This window comes from Heptranchias perlo, chromosome 17, assembly GCF_035084215.1.
Source record: "Heptranchias perlo isolate sHepPer1 chromosome 17, sHepPer1.hap1, whole genome shotgun sequence".
Lineage (NCBI taxonomy): Eukaryota > Metazoa > Chordata > Chondrichthyes > Hexanchiformes > Hexanchidae > Heptranchias > Heptranchias perlo.
The window spans coordinates 15466232-15485190 of record NC_090341.1 but is presented as its reverse complement, the minus strand read 5'-3'; the positions used below and the strand labels follow the sequence as shown (position 1 = coordinate 15485190).

Sequence of the window (18959 nt, the reverse complement as noted above, 5' to 3'; positions counted from 1 at the left end):
CCTAAATCTTTATAAATACATCCTTAAATATAAAAGTAATTTATTTAGTTTGGATCCGTTAACAATTAATGACATAATTAAATAGTTGGGAATTGTAATTAGCGGTGCTTTGATTTGAAAATGGCAAATGGCTTAATTGAGAAGTTTCCTCCTCAATGATTAAAAGTAATTTATTCTGGGATTTAGTGTAAATTTAAAAAAAGGAAGTATTTGCATTCATTAATTGTAGTTAAGGGAAAACTCTGACATAAATCATTTGTGGAGATGCCGGTGATGGACTGGGGTTGACAACCAGCATTCTGAATTTTATAACAAGCGCACAGGACCCACTGACTCGGCATACGATATAAACTGTTCTTCATGCAGAAAGGATATTGTTTCAGTTAGACAGGAATTTTGATTACCTCAACTATCAGAGGCTGCACTTTCGTATAACTTGGACTATAACTTGGTGTTGTAAAATTGTTTACAATAAATCATTTGAGGCAGGCACATTTGCTTTAAAAATGAAAAAAAGTAATGTTTATATGAAAGTGCAGCCTCTGATAGTTGAGGTAATCAAAATTCCTGTCTAACTGAAACAATATCCTTTCTGCATGAAGAACAGTTTATATCGTATGCCGAGTCAGTGGGTCCTGTGCGCTTGTTATAAAATTCAGAATGCTGGTTGTGCAAATAATAATATTAAACACATACCTGTATCCATGCTGTAATACTTGCAGGAAGAATGCGGGGTCTTTTCTGATTCAGCGGGTACCAATCGTTAGACTAGTAAAAGGAAAACTGTAGTAGCTCTCACATGCCATTAAAACCATGATTCTGACACTGTCACACTGACATTTCAAGTTCCTGAGCATTGAATGAAGGTGGTACTGTTTGTGCTGCTGCAGGAGTCCCAGGTCAGGTGTTCTTACATGTTATATAGTGAATTATTGGAATTAACCATGGACAACTACTATGGCATAGTGATTATGTTGCAGAGTGATGAGATACTAATTCACAGTTCCCCACAGAGTGAATTCCCAATCTCAGTCGTAGAACAAAGGCCAGACGTTTCCCCACAGAGTAATGGAAAATCAGGGGAATCATATGGGACTATTCTCGCATGTCTTATGCTGGTGAGGTACAGAGTGACTGAGACCTGGGAGCTGTCACTTTTCCATCCTTTTGGGTGTGGGTAAGCTAATAGATGGAGAAAATAAATAAATCCATTGTAAAAAAATACCTCTGTCTTTTACTGCCAGTCACTACATGCAGCCCCCCAAAAAAATATTTGACACGACTTTAAAAATGGTTATGTCTGCTCAAAGTAAAAACATGGATAAAATATATTCCTGTAAATTATATATGTTCTAATATGATCTTAAAGGGCCTGACTACAAAATCTGAATTGGTACATAATTATGTTTTATCCTCAAAGATTTAAATTTGGATTGGATGAGATTTGGGTTTAGGCAATATTAAATAAAATTAGATCTTAGGCAGTGACCTTCTGTACTATGTTCTGAAGATTACAGAATATACTGGAATTATAGATATGTATTGATGTGTAAACCAAAAATGGATATTATATATTGTAGATTATCCAAAGAAATGTTTTCTTTCCTTAGAAAAGAAACATTTATTAACCTAGGAAAACAAGTACTGACATCTGCTTTTATTCCTTTTATGAAGGTTTAAAACATAGCTGCCTGAGAAGAATGTGAGATGGTATCCAGTTCTGAGACTCAGATTTCTCCATTGTGCTCTTCCTTCCTCCTCAAGTCATTTGCTGGCACATTCTGCCCTAGGACTCCCACATAAAACAATCTCTAAAAAGAACAGCCTTTGTGAACCTGTGACTATAGCAGTCACAATAGAAAGTATTCTAGGCATTTTTAATTTATCTCTGTGGAATTCCAGTGATCGCAATCATCTTTCCAATTAGTTTTCTCTTGACAGGTTAAGTTTCACTGATGAACTCTGCTGTGTTTTAATGCTCTGGAAGATATGACTGAAGGAATCTCATGTTCTGTGGAGGCTCAGTGAGAACGAATTATCGCTGGCACTTAAGGTATGGCAGTGAGTACTATAAAGTCCATGTACTGGGAAGATTTTCCTCCAATGCCCACCAAACGTGTGTACTGCACTCCGGTGTATCAGGATCGGCAGTTGTTTGTTCTTGGGGGATGTAGTGAGACAGGATTGCCCCTGGACAAGGTCGAAATGTTGGATGTTGTCAGTCAGAAGTGGACAGAGCTACCCTCAATGCCCACTCCTCGAGCTGGGGCAGCAGCAGTCATTCTAAGCAAACAAGTCCTTCTTATTGGAGGCATGAATGAGGAGCAGAGCCCTTTAGGATCAGTAGACATTTTTAACATGGATGAAGGCAAGTGGGAGAAAAAGGCACCGCTCGGACAACCTTCAATGGGAATAACAGCTGTCAAGAAAGGTATGTCACTTGATATCTCTCAATCATACTTGAACTTTCCGTTAAAGTGTCTTTGTAGACATGAAGCTACAGATTGCAGTTAATTTAGTGATAAAACAATCATACAGTATATACTGTGAAGGAATATCTTACATAGAGTGTAATAATATAAATTAGAAAATGGTATAAATTGTTTTAATCTGTTATGAGTTTGTGATATCTACATATAGTTTAGTTTTTCTATATGACAATCAACATTAAATTGATGAACTAAATTTAAATGATGTACCCACTGTCTTCTATACTAGAAAACTTCTGTAATAAGGTTACTGTATCTTGGCTTCTGACTTTTCATGTTACATATTATGCTGTATTAGGGGTCACTCACTAAAGTGCACAGCTCATTATAAGATGCAAAATACTTGGCTCCGAGAACTCATGTTTATTGAAAATGGAGTGAAAATGAATTGTTAGGAAAATGTTTCATTTCTTTATGTTGTAGCTGCATAACAGAGAATCACGCTTTGATTTCCCAGCTCTTATTCTGTGTGGTTTTAATTCCAAGGTCAAGAACCTCCCTAAAACATGATTTTATGCTGCTGCTTAGCAACAAGCAAGATTGAGAAAGGGAACATCATGAGCCCCGAGGAAAATATTGTTTGACAGAATGGATGTAAAAATATTTCCTTTAGAAACATATTATTGAAGGAGAGTTAAGGCATGTAATCTTGTTACTCTGCACTTGTTACAGTGGAGGAAGAAAATGCCATCATTGAATTTGTTTTTTGTTTCCGTTTTTCTCATTGCGATTGTTTATTGGGGATGCAGCCAGGCTGGATGGAAAACCCAATTTAGGCCATTTTGCATTAATTTGAAATTACCTGTATTTTGCCCAATTTGGATTATTTTGCGTTCCATTTGGGCAGCTCCTCTTATTGGTCATTTGTTTCTCACCATCATAGCAACTGAAGGGCGAGCAATTGCTGCCTGTTACTGGAATCGCACCAAGATAGGGGCCTTCTGTTTTTGGTTGTTAATTATTGCCTGATGATGGTCTATTGGTAGTGGGGGGGGGGGGGGGGGGGAAGTTCACCGAGTTTCTGACCGTCTAATGGTGAGTATTTGCCCAGTTCCTGACAGTTATCCAATTCCTTATGGTTTGGTGAGAGAGTGGCTGGAGATATTAGAAAGCTGATTGGAAGGACACACATTCAATTTCTGGCAGTGCATAGTTAAATATCCATCCATGATACTACAGTATTTGGTGGGGGGTGGGGAACGCATGCATGTTTCTAGCCGGCTAAATGAGAAGGCTGGACTGAAGTTCAAACTGAAGCTGAATATAGCTAGTTATTAGGATAAAGGGGCTATTATGTCCATAGTGCTGACATTATATAGGATATAGCACAAACTGGTTGCAATGCTGATCTCTCCTTGCCTCTACATTGTACAGACAATGCCTTCCACACTTTGCTTTGGAAGACTGCTCAATAATATATTTTCAATCCACACAGTCTTAAACCAAAGCTCTCTTTGACAAATCGTGGCTTAACTCTTTATACTCCTCTGGTGCAACATATTGGCAGATCATTTGTCCATTTTCTACTCTTGGCCATAGTATCAGAATGAGGTAGCAAACAGAGGCCACTTGGAAAGACAATCACTGAGTGGAGAGGGAGGAAACTTTTAAATAAAATAATAAAAGGTTTTTTTTTATTGGTTCATGGGATGTGGGCGTCGCTGGCGAGGCCAGCATTTATTGCCCATCCCTAATTGCCCTTGAGAAGGTGGTGGTGAGCCGCCGCCTTGAACCGCTGCAGTCCGTGTGGTGAAGGTTCTCCCACACTGCTGTTAGGGAGGGGGTTCCAGGATTTTGACCCAGCGACGATGAAGGAACAGCGATATATTTCCAAACAACGTGGTATGTGCTGTGACCCATTTAACACTGTAGATAGCATTGAGACCATCCAAACCAATCAGATTCATGTCTCCAAAATAAAAAACACGGTGGAATTACTTGTAGTCTGTTCACATGTGTTATAATTTTGCATTGTTGTTAAGTTGTTTACTTCCATTCAATTTTTGATGTAAAACTCTCACCATTTGATCACAGTATTCTCTGAATTAAGATTTTTTGGATTCAAATCACTCACATGGACTAACTTGATACAAATCTCCTTCCAATGTTAGCCAAATCATAACTCAGAGTATGTATTCAGCAAATAATGTATCTTCGTGCATGAACTAACTCAGGCAATCCTTAGTATAAACACAAGGAATTGGGCCATTTGGGCCATCCTGAACAAAGCTAGAACTAGATATCCTCCTTGATGGTACCAATTACTGGTATTGGTCCCCATCAAGGAAGAAATCTAGTCCTAACATTCACAGTAATTTGATTTTTGTTCTGGCATTTATTGATAATATGACAGTGCATATATACTGCTCATGCATTGGTGGTAATTTATATCACCAGTGTGATAGAGATTTAACTTACTGCTCAATATCAGGTGATGTAATGTGGTAAAGATGCTATCAGAGTAATTTATCATTAACAGTCTTGATATTAATCAGCAGTTGCTTGTAGACTAAATTCAAACCGATCTGAATAATGGCGGTGTTATAAAAGTGTTTTCATAAGCATATCTAGTACAATAGCAAAATGGGCAGCAGCTATAATTTTCCAATGGATCATGGCAGCAGGTGCACAGCGACAAAAGATATTGATGAACTGATGAAAAGAAAACAGTACCCTGCAGTAAGTGAGAGGAAATGTCTGATATTCTAGGCTCAACAGATGAAATCAGACTGACTGATCATGATTTGCAGAGAAAATTGAAATCTTATTCTGCCATTTCCATTGTGTTGCCAGTAGAAGTAATTTTTTTACACATATATTTTCAGATTTAAATCCTGATCAGTCAGTTCTCCATGCCCCTCGTGACTCGTTCACCCTTTTACTTGTCCCTTTTTAGAAAGTGAGAGCTAGATAACAGATTTCAGGGCTAGCTTGTGAGTGATTCAGCCGTAAGAAATTGCTGGTGACTCCAATAATGAATACTTTTAACTCTGCCAAGGCAAGATATAATCAGATTCAACAGTCAACATGCACTCTAAAATAATATATCTTCGGATGTTGAAAATGTGCTTTGGATATATTGATTCATCACTTGATAGACTTCATTATACTGTCAGTCAAATCTTTGTGACATTCAACATGGTACCATGGTTTGTCTTCCTAAGTATATAATACACATCTTATGAAGGCAACCAAATATTGTTGTTGGCATGGCTGTGAAGTAGAATTTAAAGGTGCATCACCTTCATGAAGAAAGTGTATTGCAACCTTTTTATTTAGTTACAAGCACACAATGTAAACAGATAATTTTCATAAAACTCATCATTATGTCATTGTACCAAAATGATGTTTTGGCTCCTCTCCCTCCAAACCAAAATTTGCTGAGTACTTTTTTCCTTGAAAACAGCACCCCTTTAATCGGAAGTAGGCTTCACTCAACTCCAGACTCCAAATTATGGAACATCTTGGTACATGTGGAAATAAGTCATTATATAATTCTTTTAGCAACAGCTTATGTGGTGGACGTACTCAGCTACCATTTTATATTAGATAAAAGACCCTACATTAAAAAAGCATGTAACAACTGCATTACACCATTGTAGTGGGCGTAATGAATTGATGTAAAGATTCTGTGACCCATTGATAAAATGGACTAATGTGACTGCTGACTTATTCCTTCACTGCTTGTGGTTTTTCTGCATCTCAGGGCCACAGTGGGATTTTCTGTATGCTATGATTTAACCACTGACGTGCACAGAGTGAACACAAATAAATTAATTCAAGAAAATCAACTGACTATCATAGCATTTTTATTTCTAATGTCATTTGCTTTTTGTCTCATACAAGATTTAAAATGTACTAAAACTAATGTACCTATTAAATATTTAAATCAGACGTGTTAAGTAACTAAAACAGACAAATCCTCTTCCATATCAAAAACAAGTTAAAACTAAAAATAGCCAAAAACAAAATGATTTTTTTGGTTATTTGATACATCTTTAGTTTTAACTTGATTTTGATGTAAGCTGAGGATTTATTTGTTTAAGTTACTTAACAATTCTGATTGAAATGTTTCCTAGCTAGCAATTTGAACTATAGGCATTAGTACATTTTAAACCTTATATGGGACATAAAGCAAATAATGTTAGAAAATAAAAGAATTCTACCCTGGTCTTTTTAGAATGAGGGTAGATTTCTGCAACATTCTGAATTCCGCAGCTAGTCACGAAACAAAATCCATTTGTCATGAAAATCCAGACTTGTAGGTGAAAAGAATGTTATTCTCTTGGATAATTACTACACCGCTGTTGCACTGCAATGTTACCACTCTAGATGATCACTACATTGTAAAGGAATTTTATAGCACTGAATTGTCAAGTTGGAGAAGCAATATATTACAACATTGTGCAGAGAATCATAGAGTTTTTATTACAAAGTGCTTAATAGGTCTGTGTTAGCCCTTCTGAGAAGTAGTCATCATTTCAATTAGGGAGGTAACTGCTACAGATCTAAGCACCTCCACTTTCTATTAGCAAGGGCCTTGTCCTGCACTTACACCTCCCTGCTTTGATAACTTTGTCTTGTTGACTTATTCATTTTTCTTTCAGTTATATTTTTGGTGAATTTTTGTCCTTATCTAAATAAGCGTGTTGTTGCTCAGGAAATAAACATTTTTCCACCTTTGTACTTTGTCTTAGCAATGTGGTTTAACTCTGGACTACTGCACAAATGTAAAGTTTTACTATTTCCTGTAATAGCTGGCATTGTGACCTCTATATCTTGTTATTTCCATTGACATTTTTCAAATACTCAATACAAAGCATAATAAAAGCAGCTTGTTTACATAGCCTGTTTCTGTCCTGTACATTCTATTTGACCCAACAGGTCCATGCCTGTGTTTATGCTCCACAGGAGCCTCCTCCCTCCCTACTTCATCTAACCTATCAGCATATTCTTCTATTCCTTTCTCCATCATGTGTGTATCTAGCTTCCCTTTAAATGCATCTATGCTAATCGCCTCAACTACTCCTTGTGGTAGCAAATTCCACATTCTAACCACTCTCTGGATAAAGAAGTTTCTCCTCAATTCCCTATTGGATTTATTAGTGACTATCTTATATTTATGGCCATGAATTCTGGTCTCCCCCCGCACGTGGAAACATCTTCTCTACGTCTACCCTATTAAACCCTTTTCATAATCTTAAAGACCTCTATCAGGTCACCCCTCAGCCTTCTCTTTTTCTAGAGAAAAGAGCCCCACCCTGCTCAATCTTCCCTGATCGGTATAACCTCTTAGTTCTAGTATCATCCTAGTAAATCTTTTTTGCACCTTCACCAGTGCCTCTATATCCTTTTTATAATATGGAGACCAGAATTGATCACAGTACTCCAAGTGCGGTCTAACCAAGGTTCTATTGAAGGTTAACATAACTTCTCTGCTTTTCAATTCTATCCCTCTAGAAATGAACCGCAGTGTTTGCTTTGCTTTTTTTTATGGCCTTATTAACTTGGGTTGCTACTTTTAGTGATTTGTGCGCCTGTACCCCCAGATCCCTCTGCTCCTCTACTCCATTTAGACTCTTATTATCCAAGCAGTATGTGGGCCCCATATACTTCCTACCAAAATGTAATACCTCACACTTATCTATATTGAAATTCTTTTGGTAATTACATGTCCATTGTGCAAGTTTGTAGATGCCTTCCTGTATTTTGTCACAGTCCTCCTCATATTAACTATTTCCCATCTTTTGCCAGCCTGAGTAACTAGCGTAACTACTCTCTGTTTTCTATTTTGTAGCCAGCTTGCTATCCATTCTGCTTATTGTCCCCTGACTCCACATGCTCTGACCTTAGTTACGAGTATACTATGCGGTACCTTATTGAAGGCCTTTTGAAAATCCAAATATATTACATCTACTGCATTACCCTTGTCGACCCTTTCTGTTACTTCTTCAAAGAATTCAGTAAGGTTGATCAAGCATGAAATCCTTTTGAAATCCGTGTTGACTATTCTTTATTATATTTTCGGTTTCTAAATGTTTTTCTAATACATCTTTGAGTAACGATTCCATTATCTTTCCTATCACCGACATTAAGCTAATTGGTCTATAGTTTTCTGGACTGGTGCTAGTTCCCTTTTTAAATATTGGAATCACATTAGCTATCCGCCAGTCCTCTGGCACTGTTCCCTTTTCTAATGAATATGTGTGTATATGTGTGTGTGTGTATATATAAATAATGCTTCCACTATCTCTTCCCTAACTTCTTTTAATATGTGTGGATGCAATCCATCTGGGCCAGGGGTTTTATCCTCTCTCAGTTTGATTAGGTTATGAATTGTCTCCCCCCTTTCTATCTTAAATGTCTTTATATCTTTTTTGATCTCTCCTTCTAATGTCATGCTCACCATGTTAATCTCCCTGGTTAATACTGAGGCAAAGTAATTATTTAATATTTCTGCCATTTTGCTGTCATTATCTGTGAGTTTATCATGTGTATCCTTAGTGGCCCTTTCCCTATTTCTTTTGTTTATGTGTATGTAGAATACTTTACTATTTCTTTTCATATTCCTTGATAATTTAATTTTGTATTTTCTCTTTGCCTTCCTAATTGTTCTTTTAACTTCTTTCCTAACCTTTTTGTATTCCCTTATGTCATCTATGTACTTAGCGTATGCCTTTTTCTTTAGTTTCAATTTTGCCCTTATTTCTTTATTCATCCATGGTGCATCATTACTGGCTAGTTTGTTCTTGCTTTTTAGTGGGATATATTTCTCTTGGACTCTCTTGATTACCATTTTCAATGTTTCTCTCTGCTGTTCTATTTCTTTGTTTATCAGTAACTTTTTCTGGTTTATTTTCCCTCGTTCCATTCTCATCCCCTGAAAATCAGCTTTTTTCCTATTTATTACGTTGGTCTTTGACTTACTTATGTCCTTCTCTATCTTTATTTTAAACCTTATTATGTTGTGATCGATATTGCCTAGATGTTCCCCCATGCTTACTTATCTGTTCTGGTTCATTTTCCATTAGTAGATCCAGTTGTGCTTCCTCTCTTGTTGGGCTTTTTACATACTGGGTAAGAAAGGAATCCTGCACACATTGTAAAAATGCTGTGTACCCTTTTACCTACCTCATCTTGCCAGTTTATTTGGGGATAATTAAAATCTCCCATGATTATTCTATATCCTTTACTCATTTCACATATTTGCTTACATATTTCTTCCTCCACCTTCTTTCCCCTATTGGTGGTCTCTAGTATACCCCTATTAGCATGATCGATCCCTTCTTATCTTTAACTTCAATCCATATGGATTCTGTTTCTAAACCAATATTTTGCTTACCATTTATACAATGTTATGGTACTGAGCAGAGTGGATGATGTAGATATGGAAACCAATACTCCCAGGACTTGATTTTAGAAGCTCATCTTCCTCCCTCGCCTCCTTGGGCAACAAAGTCCCGAACTTTTAAATATAGCCAGGAATTGACCATTCAATTGAAAAGCAATTTTTTTCTATATTAGCATGATATTAACTGAAACAAGATATAAGATTTCAGCCTCGCTCTTCCAATTTTGTAATATTAGCTTCTTTGCAATAATCAGCTATTCCAAACAAGCTCATATATAATGAACAGGATGTGAGCCTAGGCCAGGCATTCTGTTCTGCCTATTCAAATTTCAGTATGAGTCACGCACGCCTCATCCTGAAAGAAGGACTCCATCAGACACTGCTAAAGTACATGAAATACATGCACGTTTATGTCTGAAGAACTTCACAGAGTCATAGAAAGTTACGGCACAGAAGGAGGCCATTTGGCCCATCGTGTCTGTGTTGGCCGAAAAAAGAGCTATCCAGCTTAATCCCACTTTCCAGCACTTGGTCCAAAGCCCTGTAGCTTAAGGCACTTCAAGTGCACATCCATGTAAGTTTTAAATGAGATGAGGGTTTCTGCCACTACCACCCTTTCAGACAGTGAGATCCAGACCCCCACCACCCTTTGGGTGAAAAAATTTCTTCTCAGCTCCCCTATAATCCTTCCACCAACTACTTTAAATCTATGCCCCCTGGTCACTGACCCCTCTGCTAAAGGAAATAGGTTCTCCCTATCCACCGTATCTAGTCCCGTCATAATTTTATATACCTCAATTAAACCTTCCCTCGGCCTCCTTTGTTCCAAAGAAAACAACCCCAGCCTATCCAATCTTTTCTAATAGCTAAAATTTTCCAGCCCTGGCCACATCTTTGATGCGTTACGATAAACCTAATTTAAAATCTTAACCTGCATGAGTTGTGTTAAAGCACTGATCACGTGCCTTTCCATTTCTCTGAGTGATCTCAGATCAAGAGATGAGGTTTGTCTATGTGCCCTAGAATTACATTCATTTAAAAATTTGTAAATATGGATCTCCACCAATGTACTTTCCCATAACGTACTCATCATCAGACAAAGGAGGAGGAAGCAAATTACTTCCAAAAGCAGGTTTAATAGTATTGTTCAGCTACAAATAATGAAAAACATAATCTCCTTTTATGTTTCCAAATGATCTGAAATTGTTGCTGACAAGCAAATGGACTGTATTATTTATCCCTGCTTCCTTTCACTTTTAACAAACTGTATTACCACCAACCACTATATGTGGATTACTCCATTTATTGGATCTGCCCCAAAGTTTGCTGCTTTACCTCTGAATTTAAGATTTTTTATTGTTTTAGAGATGTTGAGTATAAAGATAACATTCAGTATATGTAGAAATTTATCACGTAAAACTACTGACCGGTATGTACCACTCTCTATTTCAATACTAAGACGACAAAGTTGTCTAACATCATTGGAAGGGAACTTACAAAGAGGCTGCAAGATCATTACTGAATTACTAAATCATATCTGAATAGATCTGCCAGGCCCATACATCCCACATTCCCACTGTTCTGTAAGCCTTTTTTAAGTTTATTCTTGATGTTCACTGACAATCAAGAGATAAACATTCTTATATTTGCAAAGCTATTAGAGCAAAAATGGACCAGCAACACGGAAAGCACTTAATTGATCCAAGGGAAAAATATTCATGCAATAGTTTCCATCTGCTCCGAAGGGAATATCAACATATGTTTTCATCAGATGGTGAATGCATTGTCAGTACAAAGAGGGGAAAAGAAAAAGCAGTCTGCCTCCAGTAGTATCTATTATTGTAGTATCCTAACCCCAATTCTCGTCAACATAGAGGCTATGTTGATCCTAGTCAACATCATGTTGTGGTTGATGTAAAGTTCCCGTCCCCCTCCTATGACTAGCAAGGTTTTGTTACCAGGCTCTGAAACATGCAAATCAACTGCTTTTGTCTGACAATACTTCACAAATCATCCGGAGCATAATTCCTAGATGGGTTTTGTGTCTACTACAAGTCTGTCATTAGTAGGGTGTCAGTGTGGGTAGACAGCACATTCATATTTGGTTCAGAAGTAATTTCCTGTTTGCAATGATAGACTATGGTGTTACAGCAATCAAACATAAAGAGCTGAGGCTAATTAGCGTCAAATACAAGAAGTTAAAGGTTATTGTTGCACGTACATGAAAAGACAAAGAAAACAGATGGACTTTACACTACACATATTTAGCAAAAATAAACTAAAACTGGTCAAACCTCTTTTGTATAGTGTATCCCTGAATAATACCTGTCTTACAGCATATTGTGAATAAAAAGCAAAAATACTATAGATGCTGAAAATCTGAAGCAAAAACAGAAAGTAAATACTGAACAGGGCAGTCTGCATCAGTGGAGAGAACAGACATGGCGGGGGCGATTTTAGGAGGAAAATGCGGGTGCGTTGGGGGTGGGGGGCCTCCAAAAATTGAGCAATTCCCATCCGGGTTCGGAAGCCGGCTCCAACACGCTGGCTTCTGAGTTTCCCAGGGACCCACCTGTGTGCGCACGGGCGACCCGAAAACAGAAGTCCCGCCGGCAATTAAAGCTGGTGGGAAGACAGTTAAAGAGCCAAATGTACCCCATTGAGCTACTTAAGGCACTTTACCTGTGACAGATGAATGGATTAGAATGATTTTTAACTTACCTGGGCGGCTTGCCCACCGCTTCTGATTCACGCCCTACCAGGCGTGAAGGGCCAGATCAGGGAAAAAGAAATTACATAAAAAACCATGCAATGAAGTGAAAACACTAAATGCACCTATCTTTGAAACCTGTTCCGATGTCCCCCTTTTCACTCTCCCGATGTCCCCCCGATCTCACCCTCCCGATCTTCCTCCGATGTCCCCGATCTTCCACTCTCCCCCTGCCCCTCTCCCACCCCGGTCTTCCAGTCCAGCGCTGGATAACGTCTGGTTCTCTCCCTTTCCTGCCCCCCCCACCCCTCGCGTTGTAGCTCCTGATTGTAGCCAGCCTGTCAATCAGGCTAGCTGCCGGGCGCGAAACCTGGAGAGGACGTTAACCACTATTAATCAACGTGCGATCGCATCGGAAGTGATAAGTTTGGTTCATGTGGGTTTGCCATGCGCCCAATCGCCCCCCCTGCTGCCATCCTGCCTCCCTGCTAATATTGGGGCCGACGTTTCAGGTATGGACCCTTCATAGAACTGGAAGGTATTACAGATGCTCAGCAATTGAAAAGGAACCGAGCAAGGGGAAGGAGGAAGGTAAAAAAGCAACACAACCATATAGGAAAAGAAATGGAATGAGCTGTGAAGTGCTTAAGTGGCGAACAGGAGATGGTTAAATAGCAGGAGTGATATTAACTTATTGTACATGTTTGACTTGTACCCTCTTTCATAGTGCTTAAATGCATGTATAAAGTAATGTCCCTTACAAGACTGCCTGTTTGTTGACTACTGTAACAAATCAAATTTTCTTTTTGCCTTGTGGTTTAAGTAGACCCAGTATTGTGTTTTCATATCCCAGAAGTATGCTTTCTTGTTTCCCTTTAGTTGAGAACCATTAGTATATACCAACTTTTTAGTATTTATGCTGTAAAGTATTAATTTGTGATTAGGCTGAAATATGTTAATGATACCCGGAAATACCCAGAAAGAACTAAAATGAGGCCCAAGAGTTAAAATACTCATACCCAAATGTGGACTGTTTAAAGGATGGACGAATCAGTTTAAACAGGGATAAGGTGGATTGATTTAGGTAGGTGAAATTGTTGATTGGTTTATGTGCGGATAAATGCGTTGGTTATGCCTGTATAATTGGATTGGGTTTATGCCTTGATAGGATGGGTTGGTTTATGCATAAATGCAATTAGAAGGAAATGAGAGAAGTCAATATGCATTTCACCTACACTCTCCTCAATTTTTATTTTCTCAGATAAACACTACAACACTGCTTTAATGTTATGATTCCTGAATGGCAATTTGTTATTTTTTAAGAAGTGGGAAAAGAAGTATCCACGGCAGTGGAGGTGTGATTCTTTACACTGGGCTCAGGATCCTTCTATTTTCACGTATGGCACAGTCTGTAAAGATCGGTTAAATAGGTTTCCTGTCCTTTTCATGGTACTTTGTGTCATTCTGAGGAACTGTGGAAACAGTAAAGACAGTGCCAGAGAAGCACTAAAGCAAAACATGTTCAGCCTTTTCCTTGTCACATCCAATTTCCCTAAACAGCTGTGGTAAAACCGCTAGGAAACTAGAAACTGAGCCAGTTGAGAATACCGAATTAGAAAATGATCACTGCTGCCAGGAAATGATTTCAAGTGACTTTTTTTGACCACTGGCCAGATGATATAAATAATTGGGAACTGCAGAGATGAAAGTGCTGTAAAAACTAGCATTATCCTCCCAAATGCCGTGCAGTTACTTTCTATCTGACTGGGTAATTGTTTTAAAGACAGGACTATAATTATCACTTGATGACTTTTGAAAATAATCCACATTGTTGCCCTTGGGGTAAAATAAAGTTGGTGTTAAACATGAAGCTTGCACTGGGTTGTTTTAAAATAGCAAACTAACATTAGATTTTATTAATGGTGTTACTGTGGAGATTTGAGTTTTCTAATAAATTTAGAATACAGCTAGTAAATTGCCCATGGCATTGTCCAGTCAGTTGATAAATATAAGTATTTTTTTATATACAAGATGGTGCTGGGTTTGGAAGAGAGTCTTCAGAGCTCATTCTGCAGTGCATTTACTGGCCAGAGCATACAATCACATTGTTACAGGCAACTGTTTACATACAGGATTACTATTCTAACATTTAGATAGGCAGTTTCAATGAAAATGTTGGTCTAAAAGTGTGATCAAAAATCATGACAACAGGAAGTTGCATGCAAAAGATTTTTAATAATATAAGTTAATGAGTGAAAAGAATTAAAACATTGGCCCAGAAATTCCTGGGGAGACAGGGGTAGGTGGATCTGGGGCAGAGAGGACTATCCACCTGCCCCTTGCCTATGACCCCGTTTGAAATCCTGTGGTCAAGGTCAATTAAATATTTTGCTGACACCCTTGCTGTTTCCAATGCAAGTGGGGCACCCATCTGAGTGTGGTGAGAGTGGAACAACTTCATTGCAGCAATTTGCTGCAGCATTAATGGGCCCATGAGGCTCTGCGAGGCTGCCTAAAAACATTTAGAATGGTAGGTTTGTGACTTCAGCCAGTTTTCAAGTGTGCATATGAAGGAATCTGTCAGATTATGGATTTCCCTTATTTGCATTGTATTATAATATGCCTTGTGGGTGGGTTTATTATGCACCTGTCCCTGAAACTGCCACGATTTCTGATGAGGCCAAAAAAGGGGCAGAACCTCGGTGGATCCAGGACCATCCCAAATTCTATTTCCCAACCCCCCCCCCCCCCCCACCCCATTGCCACCCGAAAAATGTCTTCATTCCAGGGCCCTAGGGGGTCATTTTAACTTTAGGCGATGGTGTAAAACAGGTAATATCGGATCGGCCTCCCGTTATACACTCTGTCTGATTTTCCTTTCCATTGATGTCACTGGAAGGGAAAGTCGGATAGGATGTATAATGGGCGGCCAATTCGACATAGCCCATTTTACACTATCACCTAAAGTTAAAATTACCCCCATTGTCTTCTGGGACACATTTGAAGCTTCACTTTTCTAAATCTCTGAAAATCAAGGCTGCACGTGCCTTTGGCATGTGCGAACTTGCGCCTGGTGTGGAAAGGGACAGTTTGGCCAGATTTTCCAAGATAGGCCCCTCCCCCTTCATTGGATTGGGCTATGGCTCATGTGGTCCCTCAGAATTCCGTCGGGATCCTGTGTACATTTACGTGCATGTGCATGTGTATGTGTACAAGTATTTTGGAATGATCCTTGGATTGGGTTGTGGGAAGCTGAAGTAAAGGCTCCTTCCGTTCCTTCGGAAGCAGAAGCAAAAGTTGGATTATAAAGCAAGCCCCAGAAGGATCGATACATACATACATACATATAGATAAAGATATATATATATATATATATATATATAGTTGTGTTGCTGACCTGTACTAACAGTTGCCATTCATTATTAAACACACTCATTTGTATATAATCACGTCTGGAGTTTGCTTGGAAGAAATTGTAACTCTTACCCAGAATTTCCTTGGAGCTGCTTCCACTCTGCTGCTGTAATTTTGCCGGAAGTGCGGCGTAAACTCCTTTAACGGCGTAAATGGGGTTTCCGCCACAGTTCCGACGAAGTTATAGTAGCAGAGCAGAAGCAGCTCTGAGAAAATTCCCAGCCCCTACTTTCTGGTGTGGTATGTAAGTCTTCACAATATTCACTAATATGTATATATTGTATGTGGATATATATGTATGTGTTTTAAATGTACATGTGCACATTCAGACATGCAGCTGGTTAAAACTCCACTTCCATAAATAATTATGCACAGATTGGAGTATTGTGTGATTTTGCAATTTTTTGTGTGTGGTTTTAAGAAATGTCACTTCAGTAGTGCAGTTTCCATTGATGTGCATCCTTCTGGATGCTTAAACCAAAATCCTTGCTGTGGTAATTATCTTTACCTAGGATTGTCCCCAGGTAGCCATATCTAGCCTTTAAGAAAATGGTTTCCCTCCTTTATAGTATTAAATATTTTATAGTTAACAGTGAAATGACTTGACTAAGAGACCATGCAGCATTCAGTGCTCTTCCAAACCCTCATAATGGCAACTAGCACTGTTGTATTTCATTATCCTGTTAGAAATCTCCGAGCTTTAATGAAGCCATCTGCCACTCAGTCGATTTGTCCAATATGCTCTTGGTCAGACACAGAGTGGAGCATTAGATTATATCAGTGATGGTACAGTGACAATGTCAGGGATGGGAGATCAGTGGACACTGGCAGAAACAGCTCAAGACCACATCCATAAAATAATTTAATCTGAGAAACCATGTAAGTTTAAAGCAAGCGAGCTGCTGAGGCCAAATAGCAGAAATCTGAAATAGAATAAAACAATTTAAATACTCAAACAATACTTCCTTTTTCATAATCAGTGCCTTTTTATAGTGTTATTAATTACTCATTTGATAAATAACATTTGCCAATTAAAGATTGAATGAGCTTTCCCAATAACATGGATGTGGGGGGAGTCAAGGGTGTGAACTCAAAGACTGTATAATAAAGACATGGAATTACTAATCATACTAGTTCTTGAAGATTCAATGTGTACGCCATGTGCTTTTCATACACAGGCGGTGATTTTAACCCTATCCGTCTGGCGGAAACCAGGCTTGTGGGCAGTTACAATCGCCCAGGTTACTTACCCGTTGGAAAGCCACCAGGATCCCACCATTTGAGAATTTAACTGAGCAGGCGGGAATGACATTTGCCCAAAGCCGCTGGGAAAGTTTACATCACTGGGACCTGACTGTGATTTTAACTGAGGCCTGAGCGGAGAATTCGCCATGGTTTTCCTGTCTGGTAAATGCCAGTCAGGACCTGTTGGAAGAAAAAGGGGTCGCAAAAGGTTTTTCTTTCCTTTGCGAGACCAGGAGGAGCAGGAGTGCTCCTCTGCATCACACAGGGAAAGCTTAGGCCTTCTCTGCCCCGGACTCGAGACCCCGCTAGGGAGTGCAGCTCGCTGGCTCTGGACTGGTGCAATATTGGGCGGCCTAGAGGCTGACCCGTCCAGCAGAAAGTGGGGGGGGGGGGGGGGGGAATCCCTGGAGCGACAGTAGTCCGCATTATTCTTGTGGAGCCGAGAGGAGCACTCCCACAAAGATAATTTTAGACTTACCTTTTCTGGGACCTCTTCCACTTGACCACCAGGTTTTACTGAATGGAGTGTCCAAGGCGCACACTCCACCCATTACGCCCTCTACATTGCATCTGGGTCCTATCTACGTCATACGACCCCGATTTGCATAGATTAATGAGGTTCCCACCTGATTTGAGGTGGGTGGTTTGGCCACCCAGCCGAAGGCCTGAGTTAAAATGGCAGCAGAGCGGGAAAGGGCTGGTAAGTTGACCATCTTGATATTAACTTTGCCGCCGCTCCCATTTCTGCTGGGTGGAGGGAGTTAAAATTGCCTTGAGGTGACAAAAGCATGAATGAAGCAGCAGATGGGCTGAGTTAGGGGTGGGGGCAGACAATGTCACAGAGGTTACAAACACAAGAAAATTCTTCACTTCCTATTGCTTAGAATCTTTCTCTCAGGGTCAGTACTGACCAGTACTCATGCTTTCAGTGGGTTTAGTGTTTAGAGCTCAGAAGTCCTGTTTCATTCTTAACAGATAAAGCAAAACGTATTAAGTGTGCAGTAACGTTGCTGCAGAACTTGAAGGGTTAATGGTTTTCTCTCAGTAAATATTATCTTATGTGGGAACGATGTCACAAGCACAGCTGCAGGGTTAATGGACAGAATATTAGTTTATTTATTTAAATGAGACAATTGTGTCATCAGGTTGTCACGGTGTCTCCAGGGAAACCGGAAATTTGGAAAGGACGGTGAATATACAATAATTAAAACTGAGTTTCTACTCTTCCTTTTGAGAGGTGCTGTGCCCTTTGTATGGGAGGGGAAAGGAGATGTGTGTTGAATCACAGGACGACGATTGTGTAATACAGATTGAATCTTTTTTTAAAAAAAAATTACAGAAAGATCGGCGGTGAGAAAATTCTAGTGCTTCCTCTTCAGTACAGCACTATCTGTAGACTATGGTAGAATGCTGTGGAAAAATAATTAACCATGAATGAACAATGATCTGAAAACGAGGGATTTGCTACTTCAAAATTTAAACATAAATTTAATGGCCCAGAATTTGCTGTAGCAGGGCAACGAATGGTACCCCCTGTCAGTTAGACTTGTTGCCCACTTAATCTACATGATATTTGGGGCCACACGTTGCTGGAAGTGGGAGATGGAAACGGTGCGGCGCCATCTAGAGGGCACCTGGGATCTGAGTGAGCAGGGCAAGCAACTGTGTATCTCCTTAACCAATCAGATTGAAGAATTGTAAAATTAACAGCGCTCGGAATGAGAAGGAAGTGTAAGTTAGAGTAGGTGAA

At 39.2% G+C, this 18959-nt stretch overlaps 1 protein-coding gene across 1 annotated transcript in view; it reads left to right on the top strand.

Annotated features, from left to right (window-relative positions):
* LOC137334384 (kelch domain-containing protein 8B-like) overlaps positions 1-18959 on the top strand; it is a 63246-nt gene that overhangs the window by 6833 nt on the left and 37454 nt on the right. The window contains exon 3 of the mRNA XM_067999100.1: positions 1675-2431. Coding sequence (XP_067855201.1) covers positions 2056-2431 — 376 coding nt within the window. The 5' untranslated portion in view covers positions 1675-2055. The remainder of the gene's footprint in view (positions 1-1674; positions 2432-18959) is intronic.